Source organism: Chiloscyllium plagiosum, unplaced genomic scaffold (assembly GCF_037043375.1).
Source record: "Chiloscyllium plagiosum isolate Xiang-an unplaced genomic scaffold, Cpla_swu_hap1 HiC_scaffold_8, whole genome shotgun sequence".
Classification (NCBI taxonomy): Eukaryota; Metazoa; Chordata; class Chondrichthyes; order Orectolobiformes; family Hemiscylliidae; genus Chiloscyllium; species Chiloscyllium plagiosum.
In genome coordinates, this window is record NW_028270146.1 from 112,819,570 (window position 1) to 112,838,834 (window position 19,265).

The window sequence follows — 19,265 nt, forward strand, 5'->3', positions numbered from 1 at the left end:
CCTCCCTTGTCAGCTGGTTTGATGGTGAGGTTGGGGTTGGAACGGAGGGAGTGGAGGGCTACGCGTTCCGAGGGTGAGAGGTTGGAGTGGGTGGGGGGAGTGTGGGAGTTCAGGTAGCGGTTAATATCGCGGCGGCAGTTTGCTATGAAGAGGTCGAGGGCAGGTAGGAGGCCAGCACGGGGTGTCCAGGTGGACGGGGTGTGTTGGAGGTGGGAGAAGGGGTCGTCAGAGGGTGGGCGAGAGTCTTGATTGAAGAAGAAGGCACGGAGGCGAAGGCGGCGGAAGAATTTCCCTGCCCAGTACTTCCCATACTGGGCAGGGAGTCTGGTTTACTGAGCAATACACTAGCATAGTCTGCGCAACTCTCTGTGCTGGGCTGTTACCTTGTCCCAGTTTGCAGTGTCTGGGATGGTTCTGTGAAACAGATCCAGACTTTGTTGCAACGAACCATTTCAACTGGTTTTGTAATGCCTTTATTCAATGTCCTCTTTCCTGTGATTTGGATCTTTCAAGGTGAATCACTTCCAGTACGTCTCACTCCCCTGTCTTCCCCCACCCCCCAATGTTTCTACCCATGTCCTCAGTTCATGAATTGCCTGTTTCTATCTTAATGTGAATGTTTCTGTCCCTCTGTATCTTTCCATGGACTTGGTTTCATAGCTCCCAGTCTGTCGGGTGCTGCCAGTGAGAAGCTCAGAAACAATGAAATGGTGTGCGTCGGGCTGTTGTTCAATTCCTGGTGTGCCCCATGTGATGCTTGAAGTTGCACAGGGGTTTCCAGCAGCTTTGATGCGTGACTTTGAAACTTAGTCTGTGCCTGTTCACTGATGGACTATGTTTGTACCTGTCAGTTGATCGTGTTGTTAGTAACACAAGGAAGCTACTTGAGTATTGTTGTGAAGTATTGGCATTAGCAAGTAGCTGAGAGGCTTCTGACTGACTGTTTATATTGACGAATTAGTGGAGGTGCTGGGGATGCTTTGCTGCAGGTTGTTCTGTGAATGCCTCAGACATTCAGGGAGATCTGAGGATTTAGTGGCCTAAATCTGGATGGAGCATGGGAACTGTAGTTACAGCGTCTGGGTCTGCAACATGCACAACAAATGAAACAGAGGCTGCATAGAGGGGCAGATCGAAAGCCATGGAGTGAGTATGCGTGAGAAAAGGCATCTGCTGTATCTGTCGATATCTTAACTTGGACACATACACTCTCACTCTCCCCCTTACACACACTCACCTTCTCCCCACCTCCCCAGACAACCCTTCTCTCTCTCACTCTTTCTCTGTCGCTCTCTCTCGCACACACACACACACGGACACGCGCGCACACATCTGTTACCTCCAGGCAATGAATTGAAAGAAATTCTAGGATTTGCACCTTAATCAATTAAATCCTGCACCTCCATTCTAACGAATTAAAGAACTAAAAACCATCGAGTGTGTTCACTTAAAGCGTATGTGTAGTACAACCCTTTGATCTTTTCCATATAAATTCTGTATCGAACATCATCCTCTCTCACTAACACCTGTTTAAGTAGCAACACTCCAGAAGCTAGGGTTTTCAAATAATCCTGTTTGACTATAATCTGTTGTCGAGTGATTTTTGACCTTGTTCAAGCCGGTCAAACACCAGCACTTACATATCCTGATTAGTCAATCCTCTCTCCAAGCAAATAATCTTTGCCTAACCCCATGTGCTCTTATTTTGCACATTAATCTTTTATGAGGCACATTTTGCAATGCGTCTGGAATTCAAGGTATAATACGTCTGTCGGATCCCCATCCTCCAACTTGATTGCCACATTTTAAAAAAAAGACCTCAGGCAAACAATTCAATCACGATTCAGTCTTCATAAAATCATGTTGACTGTGATTGACTATGGGTTGAACTTGACAATCTCCTGTTATTAGTTCCTTACTAAATTAGCCTAACAATTTGCATTCAATCTCAATATTGTTTCACTTCCTTTTATTCTCTCGTGAAATTGGTTATTCTAAGTTCATTGCTTTCTCTAACGTCTATGTTCCCTTTCAATACCTGTGTAACAGGCACAAAGCTATAAAAGATCTGCTCTGATTGCCGTGTAAGAAACATAGGTTGCTGAATAGTCTAATTCTGTTCCAGGTTTACATACTTGATGGGCTGTATGTCCTTCCTAGTGTTCCTACATTATAGTCACGATGGACTGAATGCCTTCCCGTTGTTTCTACATTACAGTTTCGATGGGCTGAATGTCCTCCTGGTGCTCCGACATTATTGTGTCGATAGGCTGAATGTCTTCCTGGTCTTCTTACATTACAGTATCAATGGGCTGAATGTCCTTCCCCTGTTCCAGATCAAGCCGCTCAAGGCCGAAAGTTCTTGCCCGCTGCTGTATGAGCGGTTTGATGACTTATGGAATCTTGCTGCTGCAGTGCAACATTTCGAGTGACTGAAATGTCTCCTCAAGTACCTTCACAACACGATTGAGATACTGAACAGTCTCCTGCCCGTATCCGTGAAATGGCATCGAGAGACAGAGATTTTTAGTCTCCTGTTCCCATACAACAGACAAGTGGCTGAATTATCTCCTCCCGTTCACATCAAAACATCTGAAACGGTTTCATGTCCTTCTCCTGTATTTGTGCAACAGACGGATTACGCTGAATGGTCTTAACCTAGTGTGAAAATATCCAGTGACCCAGTGGCCTTTTCCAGCTCTAGTGTTGCAGCATTTAGAAGGCTGAACGGTGTAATCTGATTGTTGTGTAACAGGATACAAGTGCTGCACAGTCGATTATGGGTCCTGTGTTGTAGCGTAATCGATAGGACGACACAGGGCAGGAACTTCAGCGGGACGGGGCCACACTCCGTTTCTGCAGTGTCGTGGTTATTGCATTCACCTCACATGTGAAGGTTCCCTTGGCACAAACAAGGCTGTATCGCTGATTATTTGCATGGGCAAGCTGTGCTGCTCACACTGAGTAGCTCCATGGTTAGCAGAGCTGCCTCACAGTACCAAAGATCCAAGTTCAATTCCAGCATCAAGTTCCTGTCTGCGTGGAGTCTGCATATTTTCTCCTTGTCTGCGTGGGTTTTCATCGTGTGTTCCATGTCCCGCCACAGTCCCCAGATCTATAGGATCACTGGATTGGCCATGCTAAATTATCTGGTATGTGCAGGTGAGGTGCATTACTCATGGAAAATGCGGGCTGACAGAAATTGTGTGGGGAGCGGTGGTGTGAGTATGTTTGGATGGAATGGTCTCCTTCAGAGGATCAGTGTGGAGCCGATGGGCCAAATGGCCTGCTTCCACACTGTAGTGATTCTATGTTTAACAACTTCGTAACTGAAATTAATTGAGAGAATAATCCCTGAGGTAATAGCAATATCCTTTCCTTAGTGAGGAGATTAAGTCTGTACACACTACTGCTGATGTGATCTCACTAAAATCCTGTACAACAACATGACTTTTCCATATTGCTGTAGGTTTCCCACCAAGGTTAGACCAACCTCACCTGTCAGGGGGAATGTACTGCATTACTGAAGGATCATTGTCGTTCTCCAGTCTCCCAGCACAATGGAAGATCTGGTGAAAATGTTACAATGATGCTTGAGAAGAACGGATAAAATGTGGCAATATAATGTCAATACTGAGGTATGCCTCGGGAAACATTTTGCCTGTGTCGACCATTAATCTCGCCAGAGCCCACGTCACTCAAATTCCACAGAATGGGATATTGTGCAGCTTAGAAACGGAAAGAGGAATCAAACATTGATGGGAATTATATATCAATGTGAAAGTTGTGATACAAGTATTGGCTATGTTACAAAACAGGAAATTAGAAATGCAACTTTGTCAGTATTGCAGTAATGGTGGAGACATTCAAGTCGCATCCAAACTGTATTAACCCAAGTTAATTTTAACGCTGAGTTTCATGAGTGTTTTTGAGCTGGTTTTCGTCATAATATGTTGAGCATCAAGCTAGAGATCAGGCAATTTGGAATTAGTGACATGTGATCAGAACAGCTAATTGAAAACTAGGCAATAAAATAACTTTTGGGAATAGTGTTTTTTAAATATTGAAGTTTAGATGACGTCTGAATACATCATCTCCCGACAATACAAAATAACCAGTATTCCAATAGACCAATGCAGCAAGACACATATGGATTGCATTGAGGATCACTGAAATTTTTTTCTGCAATCAATTTTGAATGTTATTAATGTATTTCAATGACTCAAGATGGGAAGAAGAGGGAGAATGGAGAACTATTGACCAGTTAACATGTCATCCACAGGAATCTGTTGGAATCTATGATAATGAAAGTGGTTTGGGCGGTGGGGAAATAATAGCACACTTCAAGAGAATGATTCTGCACGTATGAAAGGAAGTCATATTTATAAAAGTATTTTGATTGAAGATATCGTTTATAGATATAAACAATGGAGAACCGATGTATGTGAAATACATTGCACATTCAGGAGAATATTTTAAGGAAATCACACAGTAAGGCATTTGAAAATAATTGAAGCAAAGAATATTGGGAAGACCATGTGCAGTTGTGAAGATAAAATGTAGGCTTGTTTTCATTTGAAGGGCATGAGAGTGTAGATGATGATGAATCATACAGACTAGAAGCCTTAGCTTGCGCACTCTGCATCGATGCTGTCTGACCCGCTGTGAACTGCAGCATTTGTTGATTTCAGTGCAGATAAAATCATATGCAGTAACTTACTCCGAGGAAAAGGCAATATGCCCTGCATAACGTACACACAGTGCCGGTGAGAGTGTACCTGGAGTTCTGAGCTCAGTTTTGGTTGCAGATCTAAGGAAGAACATACTGACAACATATACTGAATAGACATTTTCCAGATTAATCCCTCAGATGACAAGATTGTCTGATGAGGAAATTCTGACTGTGTCCCCTCGAGTTTCAACTAATGAGAAGTAATCTTAATTAAAACAAGAAAAATCTCACGGAGGGGACTGACTAAAACAGGTACATGGATAAGTGGGAACAGGCAAGATTGGAGAAAATCCCAAGATAATCTGCATGGACATCAAGCACAATATTATCACCAGGGAACAATAAGAACACATTAGAAACCAAGATGGTCATCTGTGTGTGAAGCTCGTGAACATTGACAGATTGTTACATGAACAATTCACGTCTGTTTTTCTTGAGAGAAGAAGGGTTCAGGGACAGAATTCGAGAAGATAGACTGGGAAGCTCTTGAGCAGATTGATATAAGATGTGAGCGGGGATTGATGGTTTTCGCTCGTACAAAATTGGACAAATGATCCGATATCTCCCCCCGCCCCAGGCTGATGTTTGAGACAAGGGAGGAAAGTCACTGATCATTTTCTTAATGTAGAATCTGTTCGCAGGAGTGATGCCACAGGACCGATGTGTTCCACTTCAAAGGAAGGATAGTGCAGATAGACCAGGGAACAACAGACCAGCGAGTATCAGTTCACTGTTAGGGATAATTATGGAGTAAATTGGTAAGGAGAAAATTAAACTCCATTTGAGCGGCGATATTTGATCAGGGATAGTCAGCATGGCTTTATCAGAGCGAAGCGATGCCTAAAGAAATTGTGTTGGAAATTGTCAAGGAATTCATTTAATGGGTTTCTCAGCAAGCGTTTGACAAAGCCCCACATGAAAAATTAAAAAATAAGGAAAATCTCATGTTGTCAGTGGTATCTTGGTAAGTTATATCCAAAACTGTCTTAAATGGTAGGAGACAGAGTGTGGTGGCAGAATTATATTTATGTAACTGGAGACCAGTGTCCGATGGTTTACCACAGGGATCAGTGCTGTGTCCCGTATTATTAACGGATTTCATAAATGATGTAGGCGTGAGTTTGGAGGAGTGTCATTAGTAAGTGCATGTTTGACAGCGAGGAGGAAAACTTTGTGTTACAGGACGATATAAGTGGAATGGTCAGATGAACAGATCAATGGCAATAGAATGTACCCCTGATAAATATGAGGTGATGCACTTTGGAAGAAGGAAACAGACAGGGTGATAGATTTGATGTCTTACAGTATGGAATATGGCCCTTTGGCCCAACCAGTCCACACTGACCCTCTGAAGAGTAACCCACACAGTCCCATTCCCACAACGGACATTTATCCCTGACGAATACACCTCAAACTTTGCGCAATTTATCATGGCCTTTTCACTTGACATGCACATCTTTGGATTGTGGGAGGAAACCGGAGCTGCTGGTGGAAACCCACACAGACATGTGGAGAATGTGCAAACTCCACACAGACAGTTCCCCGTGGCGGGAATAAAATTCTGGTCGCTTCCACAGCGAGAAAGTATGCTAACCACTGAGGCACCATGCTGCCCCATGTACTCAATGAATGGCAGCACACTAGGAAGTTCAGAGAGCGCTTTTCCACAGTTACCGGAATGTGATTGCACAAGCTGCAAAGTTTTTAAGAAGTCATTGTGGACAATAGGTATTGTCTATATTCATCGCAGCACAGTTTACAAGAGATATCAAGGGCTTTTGTTCGGCCAAGATGGAATAATGTGTGCAGTTCTGGGAGCCACTTTACAGGAATGAAGGGATGCAATGGAGATTCACCAGGATGTTCCTGGCGATGGAGAATAACAGCTAATGTAAGCTCACATTGTTTATATTGGAGCAGAGAAGGCATAGGGCGATGTGATTTAGAAGAATAGAGATAAAGTAAACATAGATTTATGAAATGAGAGTCATCTTTGAGAAATTGACTGCCCGACACTTTATGGCGAAGCAGTGGATGCAGTGCACTTCGGTTTTCAGAAAGATAGTTGATAAAGTCCCAAGCCGACTTTGCAAAATCAAATCTCGTGGGTGTGGCTAATATATGAACATGGTTTTAAAATGGGAGAGTTGACAGGAACCAGTGTAAACGATAATGGCACTTTTTTGGGATGTAAGTATCGTGCAGGATCACAGGAATTGGGTGTTGCACCTCAGGTATTCCCAATAAATTTCAAACCTTGGTTGCTGGAGTCCAAAATAATATTACGAAGCCCGCTGAACATAACACAAGCTCCAAGGTGACTGAGACAAGTGGTGTTAATGGACAAATACTTGGCAGGTGTAGAACAATGTGGGTAGACTTGACGTTGTGCACTTTGGTGGGAAGAATAGAATACTAGCGTTTTTTTAAGAAAGGGATTGCACAAAAAATGTGGTTCTATAAAGGGACCGTGCTCCTTTTTTATTCCCTTCTTTACAGACCTCCGGGGTTCATACAGCGCAGCGAGTTCTGAGGCCAGAAGTCAATGTCACGAATGGCAGTGGCACACTGACCAGTGTACAGAGACACACGAAGTGGGTAGCTGTAACTGAATAGGATCTGGATCTCCTTGCAGATCAGCCACTGAAAGCAATATTGCCGGAGCAGACAGCAATGAGGAAGACAATTGTTGTGTTGAAATTCATTTCAACGGGTATTGAGCACAAGCAAAAGGAAGTCTTACTGCAGTTGTCCAGGGCCATAGTGAGACATAATTTCGAACATTGTGCGGTATTGTGTGCAGTTTTGATCTCCTTAAGTAATGCCGGATAAACGTGACATTGAGGGAGTGCAGTAAAGGATGACCAGACTGATCTCTGGGATGACCGGTTTCTTGTGGGAGCAGACTTTGGTTCGATTGGACCCGTGCTTCATTGGGTTTCAGAAAGTGAGTCGAAATCTCAATGAAATATATAAATCTCTGACAGGGCCAGGCAGATTGGAAGCAGCGGTGACAATTCCCCTGGCTGGGATGTATAAAACAGCATACCACAACATTCGGTACAGAAGGCCACTCTGCATTGAGATGAGAATACATGTGTGCACTCAGAGACTGGTGAACCTGGGAAAACTCCCTCACACATCAAGCTGTGGAAGAAAAGGCACTGACTATAAATAAGGATTTTGAGACACTAAAGGGATAGAAATAGCACAGGACTATGTTGTGAAGATATTGGATCAGGCATCACTTTATTGAATTGGCAAACAAAACAATTGCTGATGTTAATATTTAATATGTTGTCCAACGGTTAATCATATTAAGGGATGCGTGCATTGTGGGGGCGAGGTGCATTGGAGCGATGTTCACTCGTGAAATAGAATGGGGGAGGCTCAATTTGTTGATTGACCTATCCTTTTCCCGATGTTTCTGTGAAATCTGTGGGTAAGCTCTGTAAATGTTGTCACGAGCTCTCAGATGTTAGAACATATGCTTCTGAAGAGTCGGCATAATTGTTTTTCCCATTCCCTTTTCCGATACCGAGGCTGGTGCCGGGTGTTCTGTCCGGTTTTATTCTTTAAGAACTCGGAGCAGAAGAGCTTATCACATGTCTGTTTCTGGACTCACCTTTAGGCCAGAACAGGAAAACACGGAAGATTTGTTCCTGAAAGTATAATGGGGAAGCAAGCTGACGTTGGATCGACGTTGGATTCAGGTCTCTATTACTGACACCAGATTTTAGATGTCGATATTTTATTAATTGTTTTTAACTTCCGCCACCTGCCATAACATTAGCGCTGTGTAGATGAGCAATCCAGTGACACTTGCACGACAGATCCACCTCCACATGGGGACCGAACGGAAACCACATTGAGCAGGTTATTTCGGTGCTGATTGACGGCTCTGTCGAAAAGAATTTCCAAAGATTTGACGATCGCAATGAGACTGAGGGGATAGTAATATATTTAATTGTAATTATTCCGCTCTTACCGGACTGGAAATAGTTGAGTAATGTTCCACATTGCCAGGGAGCTGTCAGAGTTGGAGCTGGAATGAATCAGCTTTCCCAGGTACACGACTTTTTGTGCAGCAGAAGTCTTCATTCCTATTGCAGGAGTAGTGTCGGGCCCAATGACTTTGCCATATCTAATGTGTCCAGCTGTTTCTTCATGTCATGTGCAGCGAGGCGAATTTGTTGAAGACTTCCATGGGTGATCCTATGGGCTTCATGCCAAGGGTGAGGAGGATCTCTGACTCAAAGCTTCTGGCTGAGGATGGTGCAGAGACTACATCCTTGCCTTTTGCACTCTGTACAGGTCTGTTACATTTATTAGCATGGAGCTAATTGCAGAGCAATCTCCTGCAGTGAGTCGTTAAACCATCCATCATCATTTATGACTAGATTTTGCAGAACTGTTGGTCTGTTGATCTTGGGATTGTTACGCTCTGTTTATCAGATGTTCGTCCTGTTGTTTGGAGCGTATGCAAAAAGTGAAGTAGCTACAACGGGTTATCATCAGTTTTTGCTACACATGGTTCTGACTCTGGCATGTTCACCCGCACTCGTTACTGAACCATAGAGCAGCTTGATGTAATGATTGATTGTCCTGCATGAATAGGTTTCAGATTGTGGTTGAATATAATTCTGTTTCTGCTGCTGTTGTGGTTTCCATCACCACATCAATGTCACGAATTCTCTTCTTAGGGAATTTCAGAAAGCTAGACTTTGAAAGCATGTACAGAGGATGGTTTGACTTCTAAATGGACTGATTGCAGTAAAAAATTAGTGATGAATAATTAAGTCATAGACTCTCAGAGTCATGCAATATTCAGACAGAGCATTCGACCCAACCCGTCCATGCTCACCAGTTTTCCTGATCTGAACTAGTTCTATTTTTCTTCTATAGGCAAATACACCTCAAACATTTCCCTATTCAGGTACCCATCAAATTGTCTTTTAAATTGTACTCAACAATACTCCTTCCTCTGACAGCGCGCTACATTATTGCAACACCCACTGTGAGAAACAGCTGTCCCTTGGATTTATTTTAAATCTCTCCCCTCTCACCTTCAACCTAACCTCTCTGATTTTGGATCCCCCCCCCCACGCTAGGGAAAAGACTTTGCTATTCATCCTATCTCTGCCCCTCATGATTTTATAAACCTATATTAAGTCACCCCTCAGCCTCCAATGCAAAACTAACAAAATCCCAGGCCATTCATATATCTCATAATCTGCAGTATCCACCCCATAATTTTAAATATTTTATCCCCATCCAGTTTATAGCATTCTTCCTGTAGCAGGCCTTTAAGAATTGTACTCAGTGATCCAAATATGGCCTTAGCATTCCCTTGTCCAGCCACAGCATAATGCCCAATTCCTTTACTCAGTGCTAATGTCTTCTTCACAGCCCTGTCTACCTGCGACTCTACTTTCAAGGAACTAAGTAGCTGGTCCCTGTATCTCTCTGTTCAATAACACTCCCCAGGTCACTGCCGTTAAGTGACTACATCCTGCCCTGTTTTGTCTAACAAAATGCAATGTCTCACATTTATCTGCATGAAGCTCCACCTACCATACCTCAGACTACTGACCCAATAGATCAAGATCTCATTGTTCTCTTAGATAAACTTCTTCACTGTCCATTATCACACAAACTTTTCGTATATTCTGCAAAATATCCATGGTTCCTATATTGTCATCCAAATCTTTTACGAAAACAATGAACAATAGCAACCTGGTCACTGTGGCACACCGCTGGTCACAGGCGTCTAATTCTAGCAACTAATCTCTCCCACCGCCCTCGGTGTTTTACTGTCAAGCCATTTTTGAATCTGATTGGCTAGCCCTCCCTGTGATTTCACCTTATTAATCCATCTATCATACGTAGTTTTGTTGGGCCTTACTAAGGTGTGCGCAGATAACTGATGCTGTTTGTCTTCCCCTTTCTTCTAGGTCACCTCTTCAAAAAGTGCAATCTAGTTTGTGAGACATAAGTAAAAACATGCTTACTATCATGGCAGTCCTTGCCTTTCGAAATGCATGTAAATTCTGCCTCTGAGAATCTTGTACAAACACTTACCCACACCTGACATCAGACTCACCAGTCTGTAGTTCCATGGCTTTTCCTTGCAGACTTTTTTATATATGATGTAACAACATTAACTGTTTTCCAGTCTTCCAGCACCTCACCCGTGGCTGTCAGTGGTACAAATTTAATTAGAAAGAACTGCAGATTCTGCAAATTAGACACAAAGTCAGAAGGCAATGCGAAAGCTCAGCAGGTCTGGCAGAATCTGTGCAGAAAAATCAGAGCTAAATTTTCAGGTCCAGTGATCCTTCCTCAGAACTCTGACGAATGACATGAATATCTCAGCTGGTGACCCCGCAGTTTCTTCCCCAGCTTTCTGCAAAGGCCTGGGATACAGGTGAACAGATCCTGGGTATTTATCTACGATTATGCATTTAAAGACCTCCAGCAGTTCTTCTTCTGGAATGTGGTCACGTTTCAAAAATCACTTATTTTTATTTCCCCGAGTTACCTCTCTTCCATGACTTTCTCCACAGTAAATACTGGCGTTATATATTCATGTGGAATCTCACCCATGCAACAGTAACAGGCTGTAAGGAAGCGGGGGAGGGCGATTCCTTGTGAGGAATGTGAGCTTGGCATTGCCAGGAACTTATGGGCTGTGCTGTTGAACTGTTAACTGTGTTTCTGTGGCTTTCTCCTCTTTTACAGGAAGGGCTGCAATTTTCATTATTTTCTGCTTTGTAACAAGATTCTGTACATGAGAGGCTGGTGTGTGGAATTTTGTACTTACGATTATGTCACATGCGCAGGCATGTAAACTTTTCACTGTACTCGTGTGAGTACGAGTGACAATGACACTAATAAACCTAATTCATCTCCTGTGAAACTGCGTATACATGGCTGTTTGATTTAAAGGGGACCCTATTCTCTCTCTAGTTTCTCGTCTACCTTTAACACACTTAGATAATCGCTCTCCATTTCTCTTAAGTTTATCAGCTACAGCCATGTCATGCTTCCTTTTTGCCCTTCTGATTTCCCTGGAAAGTGTTCTATTACACCCCGTAAGCTAAAGGGATTCATGATCCCAGCTGCCTATTCCTGATATACACCTTATTGCTTTCCCATGACTGGACCATCAATGTACCCTGTCATGTCTTGTTCCCTACTCTTCACACTGACAGGAACATGCTGTCTCTGAGCTCTCACTATCTCGCTTTTGAAAGACTCCCACTTACCAGATGTACTTTTATCTAAGAACAGGTTCCCCCGAATCATCTTTTGAAAGTTCTTGCCCAATAAAATCACAATTGACCATGTCCCAATTTGCAACATTAACTTGTGAAACAGCATATCCTTTTCCAGAACTATTTTCAAACTAATAGAATTCTGGTCACTGGTCCGAAAGTGCTCGCATTCAACCAGTACAGTCACTTGCCCTTCTCTAATTTCCAAGAGGAAATAAAGGTGAGGCCAGAAGGAGGGGCGGAATAGGAATAGTTCCATATAATTTCGTGTTTCCGGTTGTGTGTGTGTGTGTGTGTGTGTGTGTGTGTGTGTGTGTGTTTGTGTGTGTGTCTGTTTGTGTGTGTGTGTGTATGTTTGTGTGTGTCTGTTTGTGTATGTGTGTTTGTATGTTTGTGTGTGTGTCTGTTTGTGTGTGTGTGTGTATGTTTGTGTGTGTCTGTTTGTGTATGTGTGTTTGTATGTTTGTGTGTGTGCCTGTTTGTGTGTGTGTGTGTGTGTGTTGGTGCATCTGTTTGTGGACGTGCGCATGTGCATGTTTGTGAATCCATTGAAATGGGAATCAAAATGTCCCTTCTCTCTCTCTGTCAATCCGCTTGTGTTTCAAGTGATGTATTAGCATCCTCTGCTGGCCGCCGCAGGCCATTTCAGAAGCAGCAGCTTTGTTGGGAAAAGGTCCCAAAGAGAGTGACTCTCTCAGATTTGAATTAAATTCGCTACATTGTCACGTGCACACTAACGAAAGCAGTGACATTTTAGTAATGACTTCGTTAATGACACCACCTCAGGTGCAAGAAATCTCGGTACACATTCTTCAGTATTTGGTGCAGAAGAATATTAAGGTAAAAATAACGGATTCGAATTACTGACCCTTACACCCGAGTGTGTGCCAGCAACGAGATTCTTGACTGCACCGGGGCTCGTGTCCAGAACACACCAGGCCCAGTTTCCAAACCGCATCAGGGCCAGTGACCAGGACACACCAGCCCAGTCTCCAAAATCCACAAAGCCCAGTCTCCAGGCCACACTGTGCATTAAATCGCGAAGCCTTGACTCCCTCAGCAAGCCTCTGTTCTGGGACTCACCTTCACCATTACCATTGGAGTCACTTTAAAAAATTAAAAGTTTGTGAAGGAAAAATACCCCAGAAAGCAGAATAAAAATGAGAGACACAAAGTGGGTGGAGGCAGATGAGTTCCTACCCTGCCGCCATCCTTCATACATCACACTGTTTACTTTCATGTTTCACGCAGCGTATTTCACGCTATTTCCATCTTCCACATATAACTTGGAGATTCAGAGAAGTTTTGTCCGATTCCTTGCAATGCTGTCCCAGAAATATGAACAGAGGGAGATGAACATGACCATTACTACCCTGTATGCTGCTATTGGCTTTATTTCAGGACTTTATAATCCATTCTCACTGCAATTTGGAAAAGTACATCAAAACACATTTCAAAGTTAGATAAATTGATATTACCTTCATCTCAACCTCTTCCAAAGTGCTTCACTCAGAGTGGCCTGGATGCAATCGTACTGCCGTGGTCAGCATTGCTCCCCTTGCTGGACAGATTTTTTTTAGATTAGTTTACGGTATAGCTCCCTGTGCTGAACAGACATCCCTTCCGGATTTACAGATCAATGCACTGCTGCCATCAACACAGTTTTCCACACCTGGCAATTTTCTTGGTTGAACCGAGCACAGCTTGATCTATGCAGTGCTGTGTCCTGACCAGATAGATAGGCCCTCTTGGTTAATGGCTCTCTGTGGTGGCTTGAGAACTTCATATAACTAACCATGTGAGTTGATCTGACCCTGCGTTTTATTTATGTTCTCTTTCTTGTGTTTGGAACCTCCGTCTCTCTCTCTCTATTAATGTTGCACTGAGCCCATCTACAGTACATCATGTTTGTGAATTCACACTGTTTATGGCAGCAGCCACAGTCTCTTTATTCAGAAGCAGTCAGCAATTCCCATCGTCTTTGTGTCTTCACGTAGAAAGAAAGTATGGCCTCCAGGATAAAGGCCGGCCCCTTGGTACATCGTTCAAAACATGCTCCCCCTCACTACTTCACACCGCCAAGCAACCACATGAAAATATTCAGTGTGCAATGAGAGCAATGCGACCACTGGAAACATTAGGCAGCAGACTATCAGGGAGATGGAGTAACACTTCCCATGTCAGAACTGGTCAGAGTGAACCCTCCAGTAATCACTGTGTCGCTGAGTCCTATAATCTCTTTCCGTTTCAGTAGCATACTGCATTTCATTCTTACTGAAAATTTCAAAGGTTGACGTTTAAACACGTTATTTTCCAGCAGCTAATTTATTGTCCTATGCTTATCCAATCAGAGTGCCTCGACCACCTTATGATAACTTCAGTTCATAACTATCTTAGTTCGAATGCATCTTTTGCATTTATCTAAATCTTTGATATCGTTTGCAAATCTTTGATATCTGTCATTGCAGTCGTTGATTTGTGTAAAAAATGATAAAATCGATTTATCCCTAATTTATTCCTATTTCTAGCTCAATGACCTGTCCTTCCCCATTCACATGTAGTTACTTTGGAATGCTGAATATTCCCTTTCATTTCCTGTGTAACAGCCATGAGAGTTAAAAGATCTGTTCCAATTGCTGAGTAAAAGCCTCGAATGGTGAATGGCCTCATACCGTTCCCATGTAAAATTCTTGATGGGCTGAATAGCCTGCTTCAGTATATGCACAGTTATGAATGTTGCTGAATATTTTGGAACAATTAGTGAACAGCCTACTTCTGACCTTTCGTTGGAGGGAAGTGCATCGATGCTGCAGCTGCTGATGAACTAAATTAACTGATGGATACCCAGTTTCCATTTGCTTAGACCTTCAGAAGAATGTCCCAGTTCACAGGAGGTAGTGCCACCTAACACATTGGGCAGTACCTTCAGAATGAGACTGAGACATTCTCTCCATCCGGACTGTCTGCTCGGTTTTCCTACAGAACTTGTCAGAGACAGATCCACCTGTGCCAAGGTGTATGTTGAGAATGCTTCCTTCTTGTCGTTTCCCCCATCGCTTCCCACAGACTGGCTGCTGTGTATTTGAGGCTTCTGCCTGCTCAGTCAGTGGTGGATCTGTGGAGACACGCTTTGTAATGGACGTTGAAGTCCCACACCCTGAGTGCGTTCTGTTTCCTTGTCACCCTCAGTGCTTCCTCTGAGGAATTGAGTTATCACCAAGGGGTGGTGTGGAAATCAGTAGATGCCGACCATCAGGAGATTTTCTGGACCTGTTACCATGAGATTTCCCGGGTTCTGGAATCAATGTTGGAGAATTGCAGGGTAACTCCTTTCCTGACCTTATCCCCGAGGATTTTCCCACCACTGGTGGGTCTGCCCTGCCTGCAGGACAGGATATAGCCAGGGATGGTGATGCAGCTTCATTCAATATTACCCATCAGGCATGATTCTGTGAATATCAGACTGTTTCCTGACCAGTGGTCAGAAAACACAGCCCGTCAGGCAGAATTACACGAGCTTGAGAATCGATATTTCTGGCATAAGCCCTTTACCACGAATGAGGCTCGTGTGTCGTTTTTTTGAGGGGGGAGTGGTCGAGACATAAATGGGAGGAGTGCTGTGGCTGGGGGCAAGTTAGCTGCGAATTCGATATGAAGATGGATCTGAGAGAGTAGTTGATAGTTTAGGAAATATAATAGAGTGGATAGATGGGAGAGGCGATGGACTTGTCAAGAGAGCGGTGCCGAGTTGGAGACTTGAGACTCGGATAATGCTGGGGGAGGCGAAATGAGGAAACGCGTGAAATCCACATTAACACCGCGGGATTGCAGGATCCAATGATTGAAGTTGGGACGTTCTATCTCCAGTCATCGAGTGGTTCGGGCTTGGTGATGGAGGAAGCCCACGACCTGCATATCCTTGGTGGATTGGGAGAGGGTGTTGATCGCCAGAGATGGAGATGCAGATTTACAGGAAGGGCAGCGAGGTGTTTGGGATGGTAAAGGTTAACTTGAGTTTGAGATGTAACTGTTGGTGCAGTTGATGAACTGTAAAACCTCTCGTGGGAATACGAATTGGCGCCGATAAATTCATCAAAGTATCGGCAAGAAAGGTGGGGAATGTTGCCAGTGTAATTGTGAAGTTTCCCCGCAGCATTCTGCACAAAACATTCTGTCTGGAACTGGAATTCCCTAGAAAATACTCTAAAATTCTTTGTTACATTCTACACCCGACATTAGTTGGGAACGGCCGGACGTCAGTGAATTGAAAGAAATGATCAGATCCCAAGTGAAGAGGCCCAGTTGCAGGGTGAGGGAGACACTGTTAGGAGTCCCCACAGGCAGTTAAAATGGTGAACACATTTTCCCTTCGTTTACACTTGTTCAGTTAGCATGATCGATCATAATTGAGTCTAAAAGTCAGAAATTTCCAAACTCCATTTGTCTTCAAGGAACTGGGAGAGAAACCTTCACGAAAGCAAGGTTTCACCCTTCGTGTTAGAATATGGAAAACAAAAGTGATCTGGTCTGCTCTCCAACGACCGAGTCTGTGGGAGTTTCCTCGAAATCATCTGTTCCTTTGGATGTGTCTCTGTATGTTTGGGGAGGGAATGTTTCTTGTGGTTTATGTTACATTTCTGTCAGAAATTCAGATTTTCACATTTGTCATTTCAGCTCCAACTGTTTTCCTAAATCCCAGAGTACAGTGACACATTTGAAAATCTCTATCTGTCCTCAATCAAACAAGTCACTTTTCCTCCATGTTGATGTACAATGTGTTTTTTTACCTTCCTCACAGCTAACGTAGTGACGACCTACGTCCTGCTTTATAAAGATTGTGGATTGGTTGCATGTGTCAGACGTTATCTGGCGGCCATGGCAGTGGCGGATCTACTGGTCATTATCCTCGACCTGATATTGAGACACATTCCCATTGTTTATCGGGAACAGTTTTATTTCATGCGGGACATTCCCGTGTGTAATATCCACGCAGTCCTGCTTTATGCAGCTACTGACTGTTCTGTCTGGTTCACCGTCACTTTCACCTTTGATCGATTTGCGGCCATTTGTTGTCAGAAGCTTAAAAGGAAATTTTGCAGTGAGAAAACGGCGGCTGTTGTTCTGGCAACAGTGACTGTGCTGAGCTGTTTAAAAAATATTTTCTGGTATTTTATGTTCACAGGTAAATATCGGCTGGCGAACCAGCCCTGGTTTTGTAAAGTAACAGACAGTGTTCATTTCTCCCCTTTCTGGGTGGCATTCGAGTTCCTCCACCACATTCTAACCCCAGCTCTCCCATTTCTCCTGATCCTGCTGCTCAATGTTTTCACCGTCAGACACATTTTAGTGAGCAGCAGAGCCCGCAGGAGACTCAGAGCTCACACTCGTGGGGACGCTCGGTTTGACACAGAAATGAGCAATCGCAAAAGATCTATCATTTTACTGTTTGTGATCTCGGGCAATTTCATCATGTTATGGTCAATATTAATGATGCGTTCCATATGGTACCGGATGGATGTGATTGGGCGTCGACCTGTGACTGTGCATGGCTTTTTGAAGGAACTTGGCTTCATGCTGCAGCTCCTCAGTTGCTGCACAAACACCGCAATTTATGCTGTGACGCAGACAAAGTTTAGACAGCAGCTGAAGAATGTGCTGAAATATCCCTTCACCCAAATATATCAATCAATCAAATTCACTTATTAATCAATCCATCCGGGAATCTCTCATTTTAGTTGAATTTTTCAGCGATAAAACAGACTGTCGCTTTCGTATCAGCCTGCGGGTAGCGCTGGTTTGTCCCACCTTATCCGACAGGCGGGTTACAGGGACATTTCAATGATTCTATCAACTCAGATGCCAGTAAGTAAAGGCACCATCCCACTGGCTGTATCGATCACTTCAAAGTATAAACAATAAAAATGTGCATTAAAAATTACCGAGCAGCCGAGTGAAGGATATTGTTGTTTGTCGTTGTTTTGAAGAAGCTGAGCTGAACAGAGACAGATTCAGTCACAGTCTTGGTCCTTGGGGAAGGGGAGGGGACCGGGGCCTGAGCTCAGGAGTTCGATTTAAGTCGCTCTGGCATTGCTTTCACCTCTGGGTCCCCCACACCGACCTGGTCTTCGGCACAGTTCATCTCTCTACCCCGTTGTCGCTATCTCCAGTCAACCTCATCTGCATTTCACTTTCTCTATCACTGGCTCCCTCTCGAATCCTTCATTTACACACAGTCCCAAATTTATCTCCCCCGTTATTTAATCTCATTTTCCTCCCTCACTCCCTCTCTGCACTCGCCCTTTCTCTCCACTCTCACTTTCCCGTCCGTCTCTTGCCAGCTCACTTTGTGTCTTGCTCTCTCTTACCTCCACGGTTTATCCACCCTTATCCACTCTTCTCTCTCTCCACCACCTTCTCTCTAAGTCTGACTACTACCTTTATATTCCTCCCCCATTTTCTCCCTCCTCACAGTCGGAGAGAAACGGAGTGAGGGCGGGGAGAATGCGAGATTCAGAGGGAGACGGTGAGCAGAAGTCACACAGAGGGAGAGGGAAAGAGACGGCGCAGAGTGTGCAGAGAGAGAGGGTGCGAGAGAGAGAGAGGGAGAGAGGCAGCGAGGCAGCAAGGAGCGAGGAGCGCGGAACGAAGAGGAAAAGAGGCCGAAAACAGGTGGAAGGGTGGCGAGAGAGCAGAGAGAGAGAAAGGGAGGAGTGAGCAAGAGAGGAAGGAGACAGTGCGGGAGGGGAGGCGAGAAAGAAAGAGTGGGAGGGTGTAGGAAGAGAGTGAGATCGGGATCGGGAGAGAGAGAGATGGAAGCGGGAGACAAAGTGGGAAGGCAGGAGAGAGAGAGTGGGCAGGGAGGGAAGGATAGAGAGAACAGGAAAGAATGGGTAGAGAATGGGAAGGTGATGAAGAGAGAGAGGGGGAGAGTGGGTGACAGAAAGTGGGAAGAGGGAAACAGAGACAGTGGTAATGAAGGGTGCAGAGAGAGTGGGATGGGAGGTAGATGGACGGAGATGTGGGGAGAGATTGGCAAGTGGGGAGACAGAGGAATAGAGGGAATGGGTGTGGGAGAGAGGGAGAGAGGTAGCGGGAATGAGGCAGTGAGGGAAGGGGAGAGAGAGTGTAGGGAGGTAGAGGGGGAAAGAGAGAGATTGCGGGAATGAGAGAGCGGGCGGGGAGAGGTGGGGAGAGAGGGAAAGGGAAAGAGGGCAGAGAGACGGAAAAAGACAGTTAGGGCTGGCAGAGAGAGTCTG

General features: G+C 44.2%; 1 protein-coding gene across 1 annotated transcript; it reads left to right on the plus strand.

The window, feature by feature from the left end:
* The first annotated feature begins 16,782 nt into the window (after window positions 1-16,782).
* Window positions 16,783-17,715, plus strand: LOC148149511 (putative G protein-coupled receptor 139). Its single transcript, XM_087990231.1, has one exon. It carries the CDS (start codon window positions 16,783-16,785, stop codon window positions 17,713-17,715), a length of 933 nt encoding a protein of 310 aa, XP_087846357.1.
* The last annotated feature ends 1,550 nt before the right edge of the window (window positions 17,716-19,265 follow it).